This window comes from Panthera tigris, chromosome B4 (assembly GCF_018350195.1).
Source record: "Panthera tigris isolate Pti1 chromosome B4, P.tigris_Pti1_mat1.1, whole genome shotgun sequence".
Lineage (NCBI taxonomy): Eukaryota > Metazoa > Chordata > Mammalia > Carnivora > Felidae > Panthera > Panthera tigris.
The window spans coordinates 140,597,207-140,619,001 of NC_056666.1; the positions used below are offsets into that span (position 1 = coordinate 140,597,207).

The 21,795-nt window shown below is 58.6% G+C and overlaps 4 protein-coding genes across 6 annotated transcripts; 2 read left to right on the forward strand and 2 right to left on the reverse strand.

The window, feature by feature from the left end:
- The first annotated feature begins 134 nt into the window (after positions 1 to 134).
- On the forward strand, positions 135 to 12,840 carry NCAPH2 (non-SMC condensin II complex subunit H2). 2 transcript variants are annotated; one of them, XM_042993636.1, is made up of 20 exons: positions 135 to 348; positions 5,372 to 5,473; positions 8,064 to 8,119; positions 8,212 to 8,296; positions 8,375 to 8,443; positions 8,569 to 8,648; positions 8,741 to 8,874; positions 9,161 to 9,241; positions 9,694 to 9,824; positions 10,455 to 10,517; positions 10,847 to 10,913; positions 11,098 to 11,205; positions 11,301 to 11,354; positions 11,491 to 11,561; positions 11,644 to 11,737; positions 11,828 to 11,896; positions 12,023 to 12,078; positions 12,159 to 12,260; positions 12,358 to 12,507; positions 12,573 to 12,840. In XM_042993636.1, exons 1-20 carry the CDS (start codon positions 241 to 243, stop codon positions 12,711 to 12,713), a joined length of 1,821 nt encoding a protein of 606 aa, XP_042849570.1. In that variant the 5' UTR covers positions 135 to 240; the 3' UTR covers positions 12,714 to 12,840. The 2 variants fall into 2 exon arrangements, with proteins under 2 accessions (XP_042849570.1, XP_042849571.1); XM_042993637.1 differs by having other exon boundaries at positions 12,026 to 12,078.
- An 87-nt stretch (positions 12,841 to 12,927) lies between these two features.
- On the reverse strand, positions 12,928 to 14,933 carry LOC102952116 (protein SCO2 homolog, mitochondrial). 2 transcript variants are annotated; one of them, XM_042993639.1, is made up of 3 exons: positions 14,771 to 14,933; positions 14,509 to 14,686; positions 12,928 to 13,785 (listed from the first exon to the last, which is right to left on the reverse strand). In XM_042993639.1, the coding sequence occupies exons 2-3, from the start codon at positions 14,514 to 14,516 to the stop codon at positions 12,972 to 12,974; spliced, it is 822 nt and encodes a 273-aa protein (XP_042849573.1). In that variant the 5' UTR covers positions 14,517 to 14,686; positions 14,771 to 14,933; the 3' UTR covers positions 12,928 to 12,971. The 2 variants fall into 2 exon arrangements, with proteins under 2 accessions (XP_042849573.1, XP_007094076.3); XM_007094014.3 differs by having other exon boundaries at positions 14,509 to 14,933.
- A 35-nt stretch (positions 14,934 to 14,968) lies between these two features.
- LOC122240505 (translation initiation factor IF-2-like) lies at positions 14,969 to 17,447 on the forward strand. Its single transcript, XM_042993640.1, has 2 exons — positions 14,969 to 15,421; positions 16,762 to 17,447. Exons 1-2 carry the CDS (start codon positions 14,969 to 14,971, stop codon positions 16,930 to 16,932), a joined length of 624 nt encoding a protein of 207 aa, XP_042849574.1. The 3' UTR covers positions 16,933 to 17,447.
- A 1,470-nt stretch (positions 17,448 to 18,917) lies between these two features.
- On the reverse strand, positions 18,918 to 21,088 carry ODF3B (outer dense fiber of sperm tails 3B). Its single transcript, XM_042990898.1, has 7 exons — positions 20,965 to 21,088; positions 20,448 to 20,594; positions 20,069 to 20,272; positions 19,691 to 19,795; positions 19,423 to 19,544; positions 19,170 to 19,313; positions 18,918 to 19,050 (listed from the first exon to the last, which is right to left on the reverse strand). Exons 1-7 carry the CDS (start codon positions 21,044 to 21,046, stop codon positions 18,970 to 18,972), a joined length of 885 nt encoding a protein of 294 aa, XP_042846832.1. The 5' UTR covers positions 21,047 to 21,088; the 3' UTR covers positions 18,918 to 18,969.
- Positions 21,089 to 21,795: the final 707 nt, after the last annotated feature.

Consider the following 21,795-nt stretch of genomic DNA (forward strand, 5'->3'; position numbering starts at 1 on the left):
CGTCGGCCCCGCCTCCAGCACCGCCCGCGGCCCTTCCGGCGCCTCCTGCAGCGCCGCGTCGGGGTTCGCTCTCGCCCGCTGCGGCCGCGTGCGTCATAGATGTGCGCGCGGCGTCACGCGCTACGTCCTTTCCCTGGGCGGGAACAGCAAAATGGCGCCAGAACTAGTGGCGGGCTGAGGACGCTGGCTCCCCTCGAAGACGGCCCTGCGGTCCCCGGGCCGCCCCGGCCCCTTCCGGACATGGAGGACGTGGAGGCGCGCTTCGCCCATCTACTGCAGCCCATCCGCGACCTCACTAAGAACTGGGAGGTGGACGTGGCGGCCCAGCTGGGAGAATATCTAGAGGAGGTGAGTGCCGTCCCGGGGAGTGGCGCGGGGCGGGGCGGCGGGCGGGGGGCTGCTGGGCGGCCCCGCCCCGCCTCCTCGTCCGTGTCCGTCTGGCGCTGTCCTCAGGCTCGTTTCTTTTTTTCCAAATCCATCTCTGCCTCTGGAAGTCATCCCTTATTAAATTAGCCTGGAGTTGTCATCACAGGTCGCTACCTGTTCCAGAGCCGTGAAATGGATTTCATGGGTGGTGACAAGCATTTTTCTGTAATGTAACAGAATAGACTAGAATTTATGTGCGTGTCTGGGTATTTGAGACCGCTGGACCACGGTGAAAGAGAGTTTCTTATCTTGGATTCTGAAACCGGTTTCAAGCTACTGTCATGTTCTCGTCAGCATTTGGTCTTTATTTACTTGACAGCCGAGTCTAGGCCTTGTTAATGTGCTGTCTGCTCCCTTTCTGTACTTCGCTTTCACATTGCAGCTCACTCGGACTGCGATCAGCAGTGACGTCTATCTTGGCAAATTCAAGGGACGCTAGAAGTGTCACCTTATTCAGTTTAGCAGCATTTGTTGGGCTGACCACTCCTTTTTGGGTACAGGTTTACGTGCTCTGATTTTTTTCTCCCCATGTTATTTGCTTACTGTTTCTTTGCTATCCAATCTCTTAAGTGTTTAGCTTCTCTGGGCAGGGCCTGGGCCATCTTCTGTATCTCCCTTAAATAATCTCACTTTTTCCCTGATTTTAAATATCACCTGTATGAGGACAACTCTCAGATTTATGTCTTCATCCCAGATCTTTTTTCTTTCTTTTTTTTGTTTCTTTTTAGACAGCACGAGGTGGGGGGAAAAGCAGAGGGGGAGAGAGAAAGAGAAAGAATGTTAGGCAGGCTCCACACTCAGCATGGAGCCTGACTTTTTGCTCAGTCACACGACCCTGGGATTATGCCATGAGATGCTCAACCACCTGAGCCCCCCCAGGCCCCCCAGCAAATCTTTTTTTCTGAATTTATTTTGTATATCCAGCTGCTTACCTTTGACATTCCTCTTAGACATTCCACAGAAGCATCTCAGTGTTTTTTTTTTGTTTTTTTTTTTTTTTTTTTAAATGTTTACTTATTTTGAGAGCAGGGTAGGGGCAGAAAGAGAGGGAGAGAGAACCCAAGCAGGCTCTGTGCTGTCAGCGCAGAGCACCATTTGGGGCTCAAACTCAGGAACTGGGAGATCATGACCTGAACTGAAACTGAGAGTCAGACACTTAACTGAGCCACCCAGGTGCCCCAAGCATCTCAGATTTAATACATTAAAGTGGAGCTTTATATTTTTTTGCCCTAATCTCGGTCTTCCTGATCTTGCTAAATAGCACTACTGTTCAACAAAAGGTGAGAACTAAAAGCTGTTTTAGTGAAACTCGGTGAATTCTGTCAGTCGCACCACCAGAATTTCCCTTGAATTCATCTGTTTTCTACCTGGCTCAGATTCATGTAAAACCTTCCTTCCTAGGCTCTGTAACAGCTTTTTTTGGCCCCATCCGATTCACGCTCCATCCAGTAGCAAGTGTGACTGCAGTGGCGCCTCAGAGGCTTCTGTGCCAAGACTAAAGCGCAAACCTTCTTTTCTGAATCTGGCCTTGCTGACTGTTGTGGCCTCATCTTGAGCTCCTCTCCACCTGTTCTTTAGAGCCAATCAACCTAAAACACTGGGGCTTATTTATTTATTTTTAAGTTTATTTGTTTAATTTGAGATAGAGAACCAGCAGGGAAGGGGCAGAGAGAGAGGGCCACTGAGGATCCGAAGCAGGCTCTGTGCTAACAGCACTCAACCGACTGAGCCAGCCAGGTGCCCTCCCCCCCTTTTTTTTAAGTAAGGAACTTTATTTATTTTATTATTATTTTTTAGTTATCTCTACACCAAACCTGGGCTCAATCTCAGGACCCTGAGATCAGGAGTTGCATGCTCTACCGACTGAGCCAGCCGGGTGCCTCTGGAGCTCATTCCTGACTGAGGGTCTTTGTATTTTCTGTTCCCACTGGGGAATACTCTTCACCCATTTATTTTTATGATTAACCACCTCTTATCCTCTGTGTCTCAGGTTAAACGTCAGGTGAGCAGCTTGTTTAAGATAGTTGTCCTAGTACCTTACGTTCTTTAGGATGTTTATCACAAGCTCTTCTTTAACTTGTTCACTTGTTTAACTCTGCTAGGGCAGGAACCATGTGTATACTCTGTTCCCTTTGCATAATAATAATAGAATGCCCAGCATATAGTAGGGGGCGTTGCATTTAGTAGGGGGCATAGAATAAGTGTTTGTTGGATGAATACTTGATCTGCTGATCTACCTTCTCTGCTGGGACACCTGGACTGCTGGGAAAATGCAGAGAATTGTGCTGGGTGGGGCTACTGTGAATTCAGGTTTCCACATTGGTCAGGGTGCCTGGGGATGCTTGGTAGATCTACTTCCTGGCTTGGTCAGCTCCCTTCCTGCTTTTCTTTGCTGTTCCAGACCTTCTCTGCCCTTTAAAGTCCTGATTCCCTGCTTCTTGTTTTGTCTTTCTCCTCCTTTCCTTTTCCATGCAGCTACCAGAAAGTTTTTTGTTTTTTTTTTTTAAACACATCTTACCATGTTGCTACTCTCGCAGAGCACCATTTGGGGCTCGAACGCAGGAACTGGGAGATCATGACCTGAACTGAAACCGAGAGTCGGACACTTAACTGACTGAGCCACCCAGACTCTTTCATCCGTTTATTTTTTTGTTTGTTTGTTGAGTGTCTGCTGTATGCCGAGAATCATGTGAAATCCTAAGAAAATAGTGGCAAGCAAACAGTAGTCCCTGCTTCACCCTCGTAGGAGAACGGATCCTGAAGAAGTAACGACATAGGGTCGTTGGAACAGGTATTAGTTCTACAGGGAGGTTAAGAGATAGGCTCACAGTCCTAATAGGTGGCAGAGCAGAGGCCACTGTCCTCGTCACTGTGTCTTTGTGCAGTCACAAACATGAGAGGTTCAAAAGAAAAGTTGAGGGCTCCACGAAGAGTTTATGTGGGGGACTGAACTTTGTTTGGGATGAAAGGAGTTGCCTAGTCCGAATGAGCTGAAGAATGTTCCACGTGGAGAGAAGATAGGTTCCGAGGTTGTGAGGTGGGAAAGTGCTTGGCTCCATGGGGGACCTGGAGAGGTAGCCCTGTGTGACTGCCGTGCAGTGAGCAGGGGAGGGTGGGTAGCTGCAGAGGGAAGCTGGTCAGCCAGCGAGGCTCTGTTTGCGATTTGGGTTTTTTCCCTGAGAGTGACAGAAAGCCATTAGGGTTCTGAGTGGAGTGAGGTAATTCTGCCTTGTGTCTGCAGACAAGCGCTGGCTTGTCAAGAGTGGGCTGGAAGGGAGTGAAGGCGGGGGGAGAGCCCAGTTAGTGCCAAGGGCCGGGCAAGAGGTGGGGCCGGCTGAGCAAGAGCCACAGCCACTATGGAGAGGAGCGGACAGTTTAGTCAAAGTGGAGCATGGAATTGGCAGGGAACTTGGCATAGGTTGAATGGGGAAAATGAGAGAAGAAGGAAGGAGCTGAGACTTGCGGGTTTTTGGACGGGTGGTTGGGGGGGATATCGAGAGTTCAGTGTGGGCCCGCCCGATACAAATTTTGGTTAAGACATCCAAATGGGGTTTGAAGAAGGCAGCTGGACATATGGATTTAGGCTTAGATGGGAGGTTCAATCTGGAGCATGCATTTGGGAGTTGTTAGAAGGTGGATGGAGTGTGAGGTCCTGGGAGTGGGTGAGCCAGCCTAGGCTGAGAAGAAGAGGGCCTGGGTGGCCTGGCTACCCTCTGCTTCATAGTCCCTCCTTTCAGGGAAAGCCCTTCACTTATTTCCAGAATGTTTGCACTCTGTCAGACTCTCATGTTTCACTGACCTGAAAAACTCCCTCTATCCTTCAGGAACTGGTAGAGGTGGTCCCTGGGTGGTGTCCTCCTAGACTCCCTCTCCATAGTGTCTAACGTCTGACCTTGCTCCCCAACACGCCCTGTGCTTTGGACATGTTTGCGTGATACTCATTTTCCTAAATAGTGGACACCCGGGTCAGCTAACTGCCTTTGTGGGAGTGGTTGCTCTTCCTAAAAGGCCTCTCCTTTCATGTGCCTGGGGAGTGTGTCTTTCAGGCTTAGTTCTGATGTCAGCACTTGGTTCGTTCATGAGACATTTACTGGACACCAGCGTCAGGCCGTGAGGTAAAGGCTGCAGTTGCCCTACAGGGAGGGAGAAGTCCCTGGCATCCGAGCCAGGCATCCAAGCCAGGCGTCCGAGCCACACTGCTGGGTTCACACGGGGCACAGCTGGGGGCAGGTGTCCTAGGCACGTGGAAAGCAAAGGCAGAACTTGAAAAAACATGTTGGGCTTCAAAGTGCCGTTTGCTGAGAGACGTGCAGGAGAGGGGCCAGGTTCTGGGGAGCCCTGGTTTCAGTATGGAGAGAAAAAGTTTGGGGACATTTGGGTGCGTTGGGGTTGCTCTAAGCACAGTCCCGCAGCTTAGGGGAGAGTGTTGCCGCAGATGGGTCTGGGACTTGTTGGCATGTGGTCCGTGGACACTGACATTCAAGGGGTGATAGGAGCTGGGGCTCGGGAGGTTAGGGGTTGCACAGGAAGGAGGGGGACTCACCTGTAAGTGTTTCCTTAGTTTCTGCTCAAAGGATCGAGGCCCAGAGTTTTGTCTCTGTCTTCCCCACCCCTGAGGTTCCCCTTTCCTTCTCTCAGGGTGAGGGATCTTCCCGCCCGATTCTGTCCAACTTGTGCCTTGACTTAGATGGGCTCAGTGCGGAGCGTCTCCAGGGAGAGACTCCCGTGCAGCTCTGGCCGTTTGTGGCTGATACACTCCAGGGGCCTTCCTCTTCTAAACTAGTAGGTCTGAGAGGTTACAGGGAGTAGGAGAAATCACAAAGGCCCGCCTCCTCACTCCAAGCAGAGCCAGAGTGCCGGGAGGAGGCAGGGGCGCTGGGTGAGCTCTTGGGGAGAAGCGTACCCAGGTTTCGGCTTCCCAACGCCCTGGTGTTGTGTTTTGCAGCTGGACCAGATCTGCATTTCTTTTGATGAAGGAAAAACCACCATGAACTTCATTGAGGCAGCGCTGCTGATCCAGGGCTCTGCCTGTGTCTACAGTAAGAAGGTGGGCCCATCTGGCTGCTGGTCTTGCCGTTGCAGCGTCTGGTGGGACTGAGCTTGACTGTCCTGCTGGGGCACATGGCAGGCTCACCCCTGTCTCTTACCTTCCTTGCCAGCACCTCCTGTCTCCCTCTTCCTCAGCACCTTTTAATACAGCTTGGATTTATAATTGAGCGATTATAACCGAGGAACAGTCTTGGATTTATAACTGCAGGGCCTGCTGCTAATGCTAAACATCCAGTGGTATACAGGAGAACCCCACGCAGCAAAGAACGATCCAGTCCAAACTGTCAGTAGTCCAATCGTCCAGAACCCCGTGTAGAATAAGAGGAAAAGCAGGATGAAGGGAGCATCCTGAGAAAACCAGTGTTTAGGAAGTGCTCACAAGAAGGAAAAGTGAGAGAAAGGTAAATCAAGACAGTGTCCCGGAAGACAGAGCAGTAGAGAATCTTAAGGGGGAAGAGAGAAGACCGTAAGACCCAAAATGTTGACTTCAGTGAATTGACCCACACCGGAAAGGTTTTCAGGTGTCCAGTGGGTATCCTGGAAGGTCACCAGGGGTTTTAGGGAGAGAAGGACCAGACTGTGGGGTGGGGAGAGGTGTGGAGACATGGCGTGACCCCTTTGGGGGAGAGGTCACTGGAAGGGGGGACAGCGAGGAAAGCAGCAGTCCTCCGTTCAGGCTGTGGTCCATCTCGTGCCCAGCTCCTGGACACCACCTGCACTGGTGAAATCACAACTGGGCAGGGGGCAGGTATCAGTGACAGCCAGCGCTGAAGGGTGGGGGTGGGGCGGCGGATGCAACAAAATCCCAGAAGAGGTAGTTGAGGAACGGGTCAGGACCGTGGATTGACAAGCCTGCCTTGAAAAAAAGAAAAGGCACCTCATCTCAGGATTCTGGAGGAGGAAGTCAGTACTGATGCACAGAAGTTGGGCACAGCCATTTGGGGAGTTCCTGCCAAGGGCCCCAGTTTTCATAATGGAGAATATAAGTCAGCTGTTAAGAATCAGCTACTACGTAGGAAATTTGGTGAAAGTTCACAATGCTTGCTGAGGGGAATGCAAACGAAAGACTGACAGAAGGCACAGACCGTCCGCGCATCTTGCAGTCTGCCGGGGCACGTTTGTGCCCTTTTCCTCCAGCGGTGCGTAGCCGTCCCCTAGGGGGCAGCACGGAAAAGTGCTCAGAATTGAGCGGACTCAGAATTGGCAGTGTAGTGGGTGGGAGAAAGACAAAAGGTAAGAGTTCAGAACTGTGTTAAGGAACTTGATAATGGGGTCCAAACTAGAGAAGGGCCGTGAGCCATCTACATTCAGTTCCAATGGCACAGGACACGGATTTATCTCTGGGCACCATAAGTTATTAAGACAGTTGAAGATTTCGCCGGTTACGTCAGATTCCTACATCCTGTATTTGTCCTGAGAAGGAACGTCTGCAAGTGACTTTGAAAGCATAAAACGTGAGGTGACAGACGGAGAGATGTGTGGTAAAGCAAGTGTAGTGAAACGTTGACGGAGTCTGGGAGGTGGGGGGAGTGTGAGCTCTAGACGAGCACTGCCCAGCAGGACTTCCTGAAATGATGGACATGGTCTGTGACCTGTGCTGTCAGAGACGGTAAGTACTCGTCACACGTGACGACGGAGGCCTTGAAAGGTGGCCGGTGTCACTGAGCACTTCTGAGTTTTACTGGCTTTCCGTTAACTTGAACTTAAAATTGGTTGACTCACACGTGGCTAGTGGCAGTGGGAATCATGCATCCCTGGGTACAAATCCCAGACCTACCCCTGATCCAGGCGACTTTCTCTCAGTTTATTCTACTATAAAACGGGAACAGCAGTGACACCTAATTCAGACAGACTAGACGGGAAGAAGCACGAACACAATCCTGTATGTGAACAAACACTTGAAACGGGTAGTGCTTATTGGTCCTAATAAATGGGGCCCCTGTGATGAGGGGGCACCATCTCTTGTGCTCACCATTGTGTCCAGTGTCTAGTGCAGAGCCCCATACATAAGAGAAGTGCAATGAACGTTTGTTGCATAAAAAAAAAAAAAAAAAAAAAAAAAAGAGGGCCAAGAAGAGGGGTTGCGTGTGCTCTGGGGTGGTGTCATCCCAGAGGGAAAGACCCAGAGGTGGTACACACACGCCCTGCTGGTCAGCCTCTCGGAAATCCTGACCGTTACCCTGTGACGGGGCAGGCGGGGACTCACGGGCTTCCGGAGATGGGGCGGTGGTGGCCCGAGCCTGCAGGCGGGGCGGGAAGGAGCTGCTGTGGGTGTCGGGCAGGAGCAGCACGGCGATGGGCCGGGGGGGCTGCACGCAGGCCGGCGTGCAGGGGCTGAAGACGGTCAGAGCTGGGTGACGACGGCCGTTCCTGTGGCTGCATGCAGCGTGGGGACGGAGGACGAGGAGAGAACCACAACTGATAAGACGTGCTCGTTTGATCGGAGAGGTCACTCTAGCAGCCACGTGGGCAGGACTTGTGCCGGAGGGTTTCGAGGGGACGGCGGGCTTCTCTGTGCACACGCTCGTCTCTGCGTCTCTGGTGGGCTGCTCCTTTCCGCGTCCTCACCGTCTGCTTCTGGTCACCAGGTGGAGTACCTGTACTCGCTGGTCTACCAGGCTCTCGATTTCATCTCTGGCAAGAAGTGAGTACGGGTGGTCTGAGCCAGCAGGTGGAGGCCTGAGTGTCTGGCCTGCCTGCAGCCTCCCGGACACCCATGCACTGATTCTCCCTCAGGCGGGCCAAGCAGCTGTCCTCAGTGCGGGAACAGGGGGCGGATGGGGACGCCAGTTCCGAGGCCCCCCAGGAGGCGGACGACCAGGTGAGCTCTCTCGGGTGCGTGGCCACTGCCTGCTGTGCACTTGCCAGGCGCTGCTCCTGAGCTCTTGTCTCCCCACAGTTCCTGTCGCTAGATGACCTCCCTGACTCCCGTGCTAATGTGGATCTGAGGAACGACCTGCCTCCCCGTGTGAGTCCCCCTCCCTCTGTGGGGCTGCCTTTAGCTGATGGGGGTGTTGGAAGGTGTCCTCCCATACGGTTTCCCACATGGAGCCCGTGGGGCCTGTGGCTCACCCACTCTTGGCCTCCACGCAGGAGATCCTCATCGTCCCTCTCCTGCCCATGGCCCTTGTGGCCCCTGATGAGATGGAGAAGAATGTTAGCCCCCTGTACAGGTACTGGCCTCAGCCTGGCTGAGGGGAATCAGATAAGGGGAGAGGGCTGCTTGGGAAGGGTCTCTGCAGTGGCTGTGTTTCTGCCAGCACAGCTGTCAGGGGGAGGTCCTGGCCAGCCGGAAGGATTTTAGGATGAACACGTGCACCGCCCACCCCAGAGGAGCCTTCATGTTGGAGCCGGTGGGCATATCCCCAACGGAGACGCTGCTGCCAAGGAACCAGAAGGGTGAGGGCTTGGATGTGGGGGCTGGGTGGGAAGGAAGGGACTTCAGGGCTGGACCCCTTGTCAGGTCCCCTGTGCCTGCCAGCTCTGGTCCTGCCTCCCTCCCCGGGTACCTGCTGTGAGGCTAGGTCTGCCAGGCCACATCCCCTCTGCCCCCTCTTTGCCCATAGCTGGCTCGGCCCCTGGGTGCCCGAGTCCTGTGACGGGTCTCTGCTCTGCTGGGCCCCTGGGAGGGGCCTCCTGGAGGGAGGGGCTGGGCTGACCCTGTCCAGTCCCCCATCTTTCGCAGAGGCTGAGGGGGCTGAGGAGCAGCCAATGGAAGTCTGTGTGTGCAGTTCCATCCCTGTGCTCAGCGCCTCCCAGGAGCCAGGTGAGAAGAGAGCACCACAGTGGACTTGCGGGGTTGGGGTGGGGAGATGGGGCTCTGCATGGGGCCATGCTCCGCCGCCCCAGGGGTGAGGTGCGGGGAGCAACGAAGCCTGGGTTCTTTGCACCTGGACCTAGGCCTCCCTCCCCACCTTGGCCTCACTGCGCTCTCTTGGTCTCGTGACTGCCCTCTGGCCGTTCTTGGGCCTGTGAGGTTTGGACCTAGCCCTGGGCACGCATGGATGGCAGCCTTTCAGGAGGAAAATTGGTAAAACGAGCCAAATGAAACCGTGGCATGGCGAGAGGCGTGGTCATACCACTCCGGGTCTAATGAGTGGGGCTGAGTGAGGGAATCGGCCTTGCAGCCTCTCCGGGGTGTTGGCCAAGGCCAGCCTCCCATCTGCTGTCTGGCCTTGGGCTTCTCGGGGCTGACCGGTCTCTTGCTCCCCTGCCCAGGTACCTCTCCGGAAGGCCCGCTGCCTGGAGGTGGTGATGAGGATGAGGACGCAGATGGGGCAGTGGAGCTCCCTGAGCCCATGGCCCCCGACGTCCCTCCCGAGCCCCAGGAGCCCAGGAGCCCGCAGCAGGTGGGGGCCCTGCGAGGCCTGCGAAGGCCCCACGCTCCGGGGGGATAGGCGGGCCTGGGGGCTTTGCCTCTGGTCCTTGCGCCCAGCCCTTTCGGGTGGTGCCTTCTACATCTTTCCTCTTTCGGACCAGAATAGCTGCTGCTCCTTAGAGAGGTGGCCTAGGGTTCAAGGGTCTGAGCCCTGTGGTCATGGTACCACCTAGGGTGGCAGCTGGTCTCCCAAGCTGACTCCCGAGATCAGGCTGGTGGGAGGGGATGGGCTTTGGAGGCTGTTGCTGCCCCTTCCACCCCCGAGGGTTGGCTTTGTGTTCCTGCCTGGAGCTCCAAAATCTTTTTATTAAAACAAAAATCCTGATACATACAGGAGAAACGTTAATATTTGTTAATTTTGATTGGTACATACATGGATGTTTATTGCAGTCTTTTTTTTCTTTTTTGGTATTTTTTAAAGGAAAAAAAACAGTACCCCATTTTACTAGTTTGTGTGTTCTAAAATTTTTCCTAGAGTGTTTGTTTTCCTTAAGAGGGTCCTTCTGCAGGGTTCTTGATGTCCGACCCTAGAGCAGACTACTGGGGTGCCCCAGCCTTGGGTGGAGGAGGGAGAGGCATCCCTGGGGCTGTTTCTTTGCAGAGTGCTGCCCAGCCCAGCAGGTGTGTGCTGCGGGAGCGACGGGAGCCTATGTCCCTGCTGAAGGTGAGGGTTAGTGGGGCTCAGACCCTCCCCGGCAAGGAGGATGTGCTTTGGGGCTCTGCTGCCCACCCCTCACTCTTGCTAGCTTTCAGAGCTCCACATGCCTGGGCTCCTAGCTGGAGGCCCTTTGTGCTGGCTCTCTTTTCCAAGGAATCTTCCTTGCCCCAGAAATCGAATCCCCTCTTCTGCTGCTCTGGGGAACCTCTCTCTCTGGTGGGTCACCCTTGGGTCCTGGATTGAATGTGGCCAGCCCTCCTCTGTGTCTGGACTTCTGGGGGGAAGGTCTACATCCCCTGCTCCCACCCCAGGGTCTGCTTGTACTCTTTGCTCAGGAGACCCCAGACCCCTGGCAGAGCCTGGACCCCTTTGACTCCCTGGACGCCAAGCCCTTCAAGAAAGGTAATTGGGTGGAGGGACACCTTCACTCGGGCACCTGTGGCTGGGTTCTCCGGAGCGCTAGTGGTAGATGAGGGTGGGGGCTGTGCTGCCTAGTGCGGTCTGCACTTGCTCCTAGGGCTTGTGGGTGCCATCATCCGCCCCAGGGCCTTTAGTTGTGCACTGAGACGTAGCCATTTGCCCCCAGGTAGGCCCTACTCTGTGCCCCCCTGTGTGGAGGAGGTTCCAGGACAGAAGCGCAAGAGGAAGGGTGTCGCCAAGCTGCAGGACTTCCACCAGTGGTACCTGGCTGCTTGTGAGTGGGTGTGGTGGGGCCGGGCCAGGGCAGGAGGGTCCGCGTGCAGCTCACGGGGACCTGGCTCGGTTCCTACTGACCAAATTCTCTTGAAGATGCCGAGCACGCTGACAGCAGGAGGCCCCGGCGAAAGGGCCCGTCCTTTGCAGGTGAGGTCAGGGTCGTGTGCGCACTCTGCTGAGTGCCTGCCTCCCCTCGGCCTGGGGGCACCCAAGGCTCTAGGTGGACCGGGGAGGGGGGCTGGGCAGGGCGTGGGAGTCCCTCTTACAAGGGCTTTGTGTGTAGACATGGAAGTCCTGTACTGGAAGCACGTGAAGGAGCAGCTGGAGACCCTCCGGAAGCTGCAGAGGAGGGAGGCAAGTACTGGCCACCGTCTGGAGCCCGCGTGGTCCCAGGTGGGAGACAGCAGCGTGCCTCATAGATGCTGTCTGCACGCAGGTGGCGGAGCGGTGGCTGCCGAGGCCTGAGGAGGGGCTGTGGCCTGTGGAAGAGGACCGCCTGGAGGATTCCCTGGAGGATCTGGGGGCGGCAGGTGGGAGCCTACTGGGACGGGCCAGGGTGGGGGCTCGGCATCCGCTGCCAGCCAACCTGCCTCCTCCTGGGCCTCTCTGTCTGCCAACAGATGACTTTCTAGAGCCTGAGGAGTATGCAGAGCCTCAGGAGGCAAAGCCTGGGGAGGCCGCGGACCTGGGTAGGTCTGAGAGTGAGCTGCTGGCCGGGGGGGGGGGGGGGGGGCCGCTCCGGGCCCCTGAGGACGGCGGAGGGGGGAAGCGGTGTGGCCCGTGGCCACAGAAGCTCATAGCTGCCCCTTTCCCAGAAGCAGAGGCCGTGCCGGCATCCCTGAGCTACGAGGAGCTGGTCCGCAGGAATGTGGTAGGTCCCAGTCGGAGCAGGTGGGGGCGCTGGGTGCGGGGCTCCTGCACAGAAGGTGGCAGCTCCTGGTCCCGCCCTAGGAGCTCTTCATCGCCTCGTCTCAGAAGTTTGTGCAGGAGACGGAGCTGAGCGAGCGCATCAGGCACTGGGAGGACACCGTCCAGCCGCTGCTCCGGGAGCAGGTGAGGGAGGGGCTGGGCCAGTCCCTGACTGACAGCTAGGGACTCCCCTGCCGCCTGCCTGGGTTTTGCCCCGGGATCTTGCCCCTCCTTCTTGCAGGAACGGCACGTGCCCTTTGACATCCACACCTATGGGGACCAGGTGGTCTCAAGGTTCAGCCAGCTCAACCAGTGGTGTCCCTTCGCGGAGCTGGTAGCCGGCCAGCCTGCCTTCGAGGTGTGTCGCTCCATGTTGGCCTCCCTGCAGCTGGTGAGTGGCCTGGGGAGCCTGGGAGGGAAGCGGTCCCCGACTCTGCTGACCCCGTATCCCTGTAGGCCAACGACCACACGGTGGAGATCACCCAGCAGCCGGGGCTGGAGGCAGCCGTGGACACCATGTCCCTGAGGCTGCTCACCCACCAGCGGGCCCACAAGCGCTTCCAGACTTACGCTGCCCCCTCCATGGCCCAGCCTTGAGCGGGGAGCATTGACGCTGACGGGTGGGCTCTGGAGCTCCGTCCCCCGTGGGCGCCGGGCATCGCGTCTGCTCGCTCGACCCTGTTTCCTGGCTGGCCCAGCCCAATAAAATGGTGTCGCCATCCCACTTAGTCTCAAAAAACACTCCTGCGCTCTGCAGGCAAAGGGCTGCGCTGCCCTGCCGTGGCCTCCTGGGGCCACCGATGACGCAGACCACAGGCACACACAGCTCCATCACACCCTCTTTAATGACCGGGTTCAGTGCAGGACGCTGCGGAAGGCAGCCATGTGGCGCCTCACGCTGTCTGCGATCTGCTCTGCTGATCTGGCCCGGCTGTAGTAGTCTGTGAAGAGGCCGTCAGGGCTGAGCAGGTAGATGGCAATGGAGTGGTCCACGATGTAATCCTGGTCCTCGTCCTTGGGGCCCGCGCTGTAGTACACGCGGTAGCTGCGGCTCACTCGGGCCACCTGCTCAGCAGAACCGGTCAGGCCCAGCAACCGTGGGTGGAAGTCCTGTACGTAGCGGGCCATGGCTGCGACGGTGTCCCGCTCGGGGTCCACAGTAATGAAGACAGGCTGCACCGGGGGCAGGCCGGGCTCAGCCTCCAGCTGCCGTACCACCTGCACCAACTTCTCCAGCTCGTCTGGGCAGATGTCGGGGCAGTGAGTGAACCCAAAGTACATCAGCACCCACTGACCCCGGAAGTCGGCTTTGCAGCGAGCCCGTCCCTGGTGGTCCAGCAGGCTGAAGTCACCCTGGCCCACAGCCGCCTGGCGCAGGGCCTCCGTCCGCTGTTGCTGCCGCCGCTGCTCCTTCTCAGCCCTGGCAGCCAGCCAGGCCCCACCCAGCCCAGCCCCAAACAAGGCGGTGATCAACAGCCTAGTTCCAAGCCCGGGGCCCTGGGGCCGGCTCTGCCTGCCTGTGTCTCCAGGGCCCTGCCTTGACAGGAGCCGACACCTCACATGTCCGGCCTTGCCTCCCGGGGTCCAAACGAGGGCTGGGGGCTTCAGATGAGAGAGCCTGTGCCAAGCCTTGGGTGCCAGAACCAGCAGCAGCATGGACCTGACGCTCCTAGGAAAGAGCACAGTTGTCAGGAGCCTGCAGTCGCCTCCGCCTCCTGGGTCAGCCCCCGTTGGCTCTGGGGAGGCTTGCCACCATCTGAAGGACCAAGCCTGCACGGCAGCTCACAGCTGCTCACCTGGTGCTCAGGATGCCTCACCCATGAAAGGTGTTCTCGAATGCCCATGCTTGTCACTCCTGTCCTTCAGCTGGAGAGGCTGTCTGTCTCCTCCCACCCTGGTCCTGTGCCTGCAGCTCTATGGCCCGGGGAAGCACTCCACACCTCGCCGGGTCAGCTGATGGGAAGCATTCCAAGTGCATGCCTTGCCTGGGCTCCTGAGCATGTGTGTCGTTTTGCAATAAACCCATTTCTTGAAAGGAGGTGGCCGGGTCTCTAGCTTTAACCTCCAAAGATGGGCTCCTCCGGCCCTTCTGCGGCCTGCCAGCCTTTCACCACTTTAACTCTGTGCCCCCCTCCCCCCCGCGCTCAGCAGCAGCCCTGTGCACCCATGCCGGTCCGCCCACGAGGAGCCCGGGCAAGTACCCACCGGCGCCGCTCCAGGCCGAGCTTTCCTGGTGCTCTCACCCCGAGAGGAATGAGGTTTCCACTGGTCACGAGCGTCCCCACCCCCCCTTCACAGCCAGGATCCTGACACCAACTTCGGTGTCCCCCGTGTCCTTCTCACAGGAGCCCCTGGAAATTTGCTAAGTGGGGGCCTTAAGACTCCCCCTCACCTGTTCATTCAGCTGCTGAGAAGACCCTCGGGAGGATTCCCAGACTTCTGGTCTCCGCCCACTTCCGGATGGTTCCCGGGGTCGCGCTCTGGGCTGGATGACCCTTGGCACGTCCCACAGCCTCTCTCCACCAGCTTCCTTCTTTACATACGCGCTCTGAGCAGTGCACGCGATGTGCCTGGCAAGCGAAGGCAGCCTGTGGCCTTCCTGGGCCCCTTTTTTCTGGGAGCCCCACCTCCAGGGCGCCCTCCCGGACGCGCACCTGTAAGGTCAGAAAGCTGGACACCGAGCCACACACCGAGCACGACCCAGTCTCCTCGGAACCCGGCGTAAGTACCGCGACTCAGGGGACAGCCCCGCTCTGCCAGAGCTCGTCACCGCTGTAGACTCAACCACGCTGCGCTAGCCGAGTCGACAGGTTCCTGCGCTACCGGTGCGCTCAACGCCAGCGCGCACGCTCATGGGCATGGCGCACGCGCAGACGAGCGTGAACGTCCCCGCTCCCCAGGCCCTGCTTCTCTGCGCGCGTGCGCAAAAGGTGGCGGGCCCAGCGCAGAGTTGGGCGGGGCGTCTCCCTGGCCCCGCCCCTTCGCGCTCCGTCCCGCGGCGGCCCGGCTTCCCTCGGAGCCACTCCCCCACTTCCTCTCGGTCTCGCCGGCCTTCCTGCGGTTTCGCCGCGGCCGTCTGTTGGGCAGTGTGTCGATCGGCGCGCGCGGGCGGCGGCGGGAAGAGGTCGGCAAAGGACGAGGGGGTGGCGAAGGGCGCGCGGTCCGAGGGCACGACGACCCCTGCAGGGCCAGCCTCCGGCCCACGCCGACCTGCAGTTCAGCTTCCACCTCCCGCCGGAGTGGATGCCTCGCGTGGCTGCGCCCGGATGAGTTGCGCGGTGCCGGCCGGAGGCGGGGGGCCAGGGGTGAGAATCCGGGCTCGGGGAAGGAAAGGGGATGGGAACTCGGAGAAGGGAAGGGGCCTGGGTTGGTGGGGAGGGACGGAGGTCTCCCGGCGCCCACTGTCCACGGGCACGTGCAGCTCCTCCTCCTGGCGCGGGGGTCCGGGAGCATAGGCCTGGAGCCAGGCCCAGGTCCAGGCTCTGCTCCCGGGCATCCACTCGAAGCGCCCCTGGGCCGGGCGGTCCTCCAGCTCCCAAGAGGCACATGGGACCAGACTGCCAGAGTCATGAAGGGGAAGTTGAGCTCACGTTAGAAGACCTACCCAAACAGGCCACAGCCACACTGGGATTCCCATAGGACACACGAACTCCAGCAGGCACAGGTGCTCCCCAGGACTCTTGCCAGCTGGTGGGTGTGACTGGGGAACACTTCAAGTCCACCACCGGAGGGGATGGGCTGTCCACCATCTTATGACAGGACGGAGGGGGTGGTGACGCAGAGGGGTCTGGAGCTTTTTCGGAGATGTGGCGTGTGAGAAGTGAGATGATTCATTTTCAGAAACACCAAATAAAAGTTGTGCTGTCTACTTAAGAATAGGTTTATAACCTATTGGAAATATGTATGAACCTCCCCCCCGCCGGAGTCCCAAACCCTTAGGCACTTCACTTCCTGGTTCTTCCCCTCTCCTTTTGCGGCCTTATTTTCTTGGGCTTTGCAGTTAGCGTGCACCAAAGAACTGAAGTCTGCCTCACCTCAGGGAATGTACATTTGTTCCAACCAGACTACTTTGTGCCTTCCGTGGGCAGAGGCGACCTCTGGGGAAGGCTGTAACCTCTGTAGTACTCACCAATGAAGAACAAGGGGAGGGACTTCACGCTAGGAGATAAATTGCTTGCTGTAACCGCCCTGAGTGTGCCTGTCCGTTAGACACCGCTCTTGCAAGAACGTTGATTAGAGCCTGGCTTCACTGTGCTCTGAGTCTCCGTGTCCTTTCTTCGAGTGGGTCGGTGGGCTTATTTCTCACAGGGGTATACTGACTCTTGGGTCGGTCATGAGGGTTTAGGGACCCTGAATGTTGAGGATCAAGTCCCCTGTTGTACCTGCAACGGGCTTGGTGGGTTGTGCATCAGTCAGGTCACCTTTCTGAGTTGGTGGTTCTTGTGATGGTATGCTGACCCTGGGGTCTATTCAGATCGCCAGTGATTGGGGGAAGTCCCATGGTCTCCTGATGAGAGGACCCTGACTGTGTGGGTCAGAGGTCAGGGGTCTTTAACATGCAGGAAGTAGACCTGGAGTCTGAGGTCAGGTTACCTGTGATGACTAGCAGGGTGTCAATGGTGACTGACACTCTGGCTTCATACAGGAGTCCATCCACAGGAACCAGCTTCTTGCCCTGACCCATAGGACTGCGCCCACTCCCTCCAGCAGCCCTTACATCTGGCCAGACTACCCTGCATCAGGACTTCCAGTGACCCCCTTCACTGACCCTGATCGAGGATTCATCAGCAACCATGACAGGTGTCCAAGACCATGACCAGAAACTTCTGAACAATTCTGGTAATTTCTCATTAATGACTGGTCTGACCCATCAGGTATAATGACCAATGTCCTGTGGCCCATTAAGGATTGATCAGAGAGTCCAATGGTGATTGTTATCAAGTCCCTATTAATGACTCCAATCAAGGTTTCACTGATGATGTGACCAAAGTTCAATGACCATCAGTGACCCATAAATAACTTTGATCAATATCCTCATTAGTGACCCTGATTAATGACCTATCAGTGATTCTTCAGAGATTCTGGCCAATATTACCATCAAGAATCTAGATCAATGACCAGTGGCCCACCTGTACCTGCTCTTAACTCCGGACGAGGGTGAATCCAGGAATAGACTCCAGTTTATTGGCGGGGCTTCCTCCCCGGCCCCACCCCTCCCTGCTCCACCAGGGTACCTCAAACCACATCCGTTGATCATTGGTCCCTGCTGGGCAGGGATGCTGAGTACACCTGCACACCTACTCCTCCTCTACCTCCACCATTCTCTCTCACTTTCCCTGGTTAGGGCTTCAGCTGGAGTTAAGTATTTAGTAAGTAGTTGTATGTGCAGCTGGTGGAGAGGGAATGGAAAAGAAATTGTTTTGATTTGGTATGGGGAGCGACGAGGAGGAGGCTAGTACCTACCCCTAGGAGCACAAGTCTGGGGAACCAAGAGAGAGGAGTACCCAGCTCTTCCCTTGGGAGTCCTGAGTGGGGTACCCAAGGGGGAGCTGGAGAACTTGGTCCTGTTATGGGGGGCTGATGGGGTGGGGGGAACCTAAATTCCATCCTGGGGGTGAGAAGCCTGGACCCCATCTTTGGGGGACTTTGTCTAGGCCAGGCTTGAAGTTGGAGATTGCCTGTAGGATGCTAACTGACCTCTTTGAGGTCAGACGTTCTGGTCTGGAGAGGAGGCATCTTCTAACCTTGTAGCCTATAGCCAGCCGGGTAGGTACGAGGTCCAGGCTGACCTTGTCACCCACTCCCCTTGTAGAATTTTGTTCATGAGTTGCGGGCAGAAGGCCTCTGGCAGCTCCAGCTGCTGCCCAGACTTGGCCAGGGCCTGGGTCAGCACCACTTCCTTCTTCAGATCTATGCCTCCCAGTGGCATGGCCACTAGCACGGCCTCTAGGCATGGAATACGGTGGTGGTGTAGCCATGGGGGGGGGGGGGGGGAGTGTGGTGTTCTCACAGCGGTGGGTTATCTTGAGGTCACTGACAGTGCTGGGGCACTGTCCCCAGGACAGTTGTGGCGTCCCCAGGGGCAAGCGGTCTCGGGCTGACCTCAGGGTTAGGGGTGCCCAGAAGTTCCCACGCACCGATTTGCGCGCCCTGCGCACTCCCCTCCACAGCGCGCAGGAAGCCCCGCAGGTCCCCCGAGCGTCTCTCTTCAGGCGGATCAGACCCGGGAGTTGCTTGAGCTCCCTCCCCCTGAAAGGTCACCAGGCGCCCCTGGGCCGTGGATCCCTAGGACGCCATCGCTCCGAGCCTGCGGGGTGCGAGACCGCCGGACCCTGCGGCCGCCCTGTGTCCGGGTCTCTGCAGCAGGTGCACCTGTCCCGACCCTGATCCCGGTCTCTCCCTCTCATGTCCGCCCCTCTGTACCGTGTCTGTGGTGCCCGTGTGCGTGTCTCCGTGTCTGGCTCCTACTCGTCGGCCTCACAGCCTGACCCCGGCCTGCACCTGTCCGGTACGGCGGCCCTCACCCATCCCTCTCCAGACTCCAGGCGGGTGCGGTTTGCCGTCCCGCGGCCACAGGACGGTGGGTGGGCGGGGCCTCCCGGACAGGCGGGACTCTCGGCCAATGGTCGCCCCAGGCCCTTCTGTCTCGGCCAATCAGGAAGGCCCGCGGGCGCGCGCCTTCCAGGACTTCCCGGGCCGGCCCGCCCGCGGAGCTCCGGGGACCCGTGGGCCCCAGCGTCCCGCCGCGCCCGCCCCGCGCCCCGCGCGCCCGCCGCGAACACACAGGGGCGGACACGCTGCTGGCTCGGGAGGCTTTAAGCAAACGTTTGTGGGGCCACGCCCGCCCAGCGGGTCAGTCATCCGCGTAGGTCAGGACCCGGGCCAGGTGGTCCGAGTGCCGGATCCCGAAGCTCCAGCCGCCGGGCTTGCGGTGCTGCGGATGCAGGAGACGGCGCTGACCTCGCGGGGCCAGGCGTCCAGCTCCGCGCCGGGGAACCCCGGGACTCCGACCCTCCTCCCCTCTCCCCTGACCCTTGACCCGGGACTCCAGACCCCTTGGTCCACGTTGTAGGCTGCGGGTCCCGGATTCAGGGTGTTGTCCTGGGGGAGTGAATTCCGCGCCAGCATCGAGAACTGGGGGGCCCGAGGCTTGTAGATCCCAGTGTTCACCACGTGGTAGGCGCAGGGACCCGGGGTCTGTGGGAGGGCAGCGGGGGCGCACTGGCCTTCACCTCTTGCTTCCTGACCCTCTGTGGCCCGCCGGGTGCACCCCGCGCTGCGCCGTGTCCCGCAGCCCCTCTCCCACCTTGCTGAGGTCCTCGAAGCAGCTGCCCACTGCGCTGCGGCCACAGATGGAGTAAGTCGGGGCCGAGACTTTACCGATGACACGCGGACCCAAGAGCGAGGGCACAGTGTAGGCCCCGGGGCCTGGGGAGGAGCCAGCAAGGGGTGGGGTCTGGGGCCGGGGTGAGTCTTCCTGGCCAGGCCAGGGTCTCCCCGCCGCAGCCTGGAGAGTGGTTCCCCGTCAGGGATAGGAAGGTCCACGGTGCTGGAATAGGCCTTTCTGGTCTCACCTGGGGTCTGCGGCTCCGCGTGGATGCCCCAGTTTCGGGGGGCGATGGTGTGCCGAGGCGCACTGGGGTACGTCGCGTTCCCAGCTCGTTCTGGGAAGTACCTGCCTGCGGGGCGGACCGGGGGTGTGGGCCGGGACCGGGACCGGGTTGGGGGGCTGGTGGGGACCCGGGTTGGGGGTCCTGGGACTAAGGTGAATCCGAGCCACGGTTTGTCAAAGCCCGGTGGGGCTTGGGGTTGAGATCCAGATGTGGAGGTACCGATTTTGGAGTGTTAGGGTACACGGGGAGGGGGCGTCGGGGCTCAGGTAGGGGGTTCCCGGGTGGGCCTTCCCGGAGGCGGCTCTGCCCTGGGGAGCCCGGGGTCCCAGGGGTCCTGACCGGGTCCCGGAGTGAGGAAGGGCGCTGCGTGGCGCGGACGGCCGTGGATGGAGTAGGCGGGGGTGCCGTCGGGGCCGCGCACGGTCATACGAGCTGGAATCAGGTGGCCGGGCCCGGGGCCGCACGAAGTCTGCTGCGTGGGGAGGCGCGCGCCGAAGGAGAACGCCGGGGCGCGGGGCCGCGACGGGTCGTGCAGGATGTAGCCTGAAGGAGCTTCCCAGCGTCACCGCGGGCCCCCGCTGCTCCCCGCCCCGGGCACAGTGCACCGTATCCCTCCCTCCAACAGACTTCCCTCCCTTCCGCCCTGCAGCCGGGTTACGGCGTCCCCTTGCCGGCACAGGCCTCGGTAGCCCCTCCACCCCCCGCCCGACGCCGGTACCGGTGTTCGGTGGCAGCATGTACTTGGGCCCCGGGCCTCTGTAGAGCGCTGCGATGGGGCCGCGGGGCCGGTGCGGCCGCCAAAGGCCGACCCAGACGTCCGAGCCCATGGCGCGCGAGGGTGGGGTGGGCTTACGGCCCGCGGCACCTGTGGACAGAAGGTGGCGGCCCCGGCCCCTCCACCCAGGACTCGCGCCGAACGCGCTTCTCCGCTCCAGCTCCTCCCGACTCCGGGGGTGGGGCCCATCCTGTATCCCGGGCGCCGGGAAAACAAACCGGAGCTTTCCCGGCTCGGCGGGGGGCGGCGGGGGGCCGGGCCGGAGCTTCAAGCCCCCAAAGTGAGTCCAGTAGGGGTGTGTGAGCGCGCCAAGTTTGGACTCAATCCTGGGGGGAAGGAATTCCCTGGGGTTCTGGGGGGCTGGGATATTTCAGGGGCGTCCGGCCAAGACACTGGGGCGAGGAGGCGACGTGGTTCGGAACCTGGTGCCCAGAGGGGGCTCCAGAGTTGATGCACTAACCTGCTCTCGTGGCTCCCGGCGGGGAAGGCAAGGTGGGGTGCCCGGATGCCGGCCCCCTCCCGGCCCGACTCCCAGACCCCATTGTGTCCAGGTTCCGCCTCCTGGCAACGGGGCTGACCGCCCCTTACCCCAACCTGGCTCCGCCCCCCGCAACCCAGCCCTGGAGGCTTCTCCGCGGAGTCGTGGGCGGTGCCGCCGCCCTGCAGGCAGGGCCTTGCGCGGGAGCACTGGCCTGGCTCTTCGCTGGGCTTCAGTTCCCCCATTCCAGAAGTGTACGGCGCCCTGACAAATTCTCATTTAAAAACCACTGGATCAAAGAGAAACTCAAATGTGAAGTTACACGTTATGCATAAAACATTGCAAAGGTAGATCCCTCATGCCCAACTCTACAGGACATAGCTACAGCTGTGTTCAGTGGAAAACGTATAGCCTTAAATCACTTCATTATTTTTTAAAGTTTATTTATTTTGGAGAGAGTGCTATCAGGGGATCGGCAGAGAGAGAGGGAGAGAGAGAGAATCCCAAGCAGGCTCTGCACTGTCAATACAGAACCGATGTGGGCCTTGAACCCAAGAACCCCGAGATCATGACCTGAGCTGAAACCAAGAGTCAGATGCTTAACTGACTGAGCCACCCAGGTGCCCCTAAATAACTTCATTATTAATGAAGGAAAAATTTAAGTAAAGAAACTTAGTGTTTATCTTACAAACAGAAAAAAAAAGCAATGAAGGAAATGAAAAGAATGTGTCCATTTTACCCAGTTCTGCCAGTCACCTGCCTACTCTTGGAAGAGGGCAGGGGATGAGAAGGAGTGCCCAGTGGTTTGTGGGA

Excerpts from the sequence above, each read along its gene's own strand:
- NCAPH2 (XM_042993636.1), top strand. The coding sequence starts at position 241 with ATGGAGGACGTGGAGGCGCGCTTCGCCCATCTACTGCAGCCCATCCGC. Across the intron at positions 8,649-8,740 it reads AATGTTAGCCCCCTGTACAG|CTGTCAGGGGGAGGTCCTGG; the intron begins GTACTGGCCTCA and ends CTGCCAGCACAG. Across the intron at positions 11,562-11,643 it reads GGAAGCTGCAGAGGAGGGAG|GTGGCGGAGCGGTGGCTGCC; the intron begins GCAAGTACTGGC and ends GTCTGCACGCAG.
- LOC122240505 (XM_042993640.1), top strand. The coding sequence starts at position 14,969 with ATGGGCATGGCGCACGCGCAGACGAGCGTGAACGTCCCCGCTCCCCAG. Across the intron at positions 15,422-16,761 it reads CCGGAGGCGGGGGGCCAGGG|GAGTCCATCCACAGGAACCA; the intron begins GTGAGAATCCGG and ends GGCTTCATACAG.
- ODF3B (XM_042990898.1), bottom strand. The coding sequence starts at position 21,046 with ATGGGGTCTGGGAGTCGGGCCGGGAGGGGGCCGGCATCCGGGCACCCC. Across the intron at positions 20,273-20,447 it reads CATGCTGCCACCGAACACCG|GCTACATCCTGCACGACCCG; the intron begins GTACCGGCGTCG and ends AAGCTCCTTCAG. Across the intron at positions 19,314-19,422 it reads GCTTCGAGGACCTCAGCAAG|ACCCCGGGTCCCTGCGCCTA; the intron begins GTGGGAGAGGGG and ends GCCCTCCCACAG.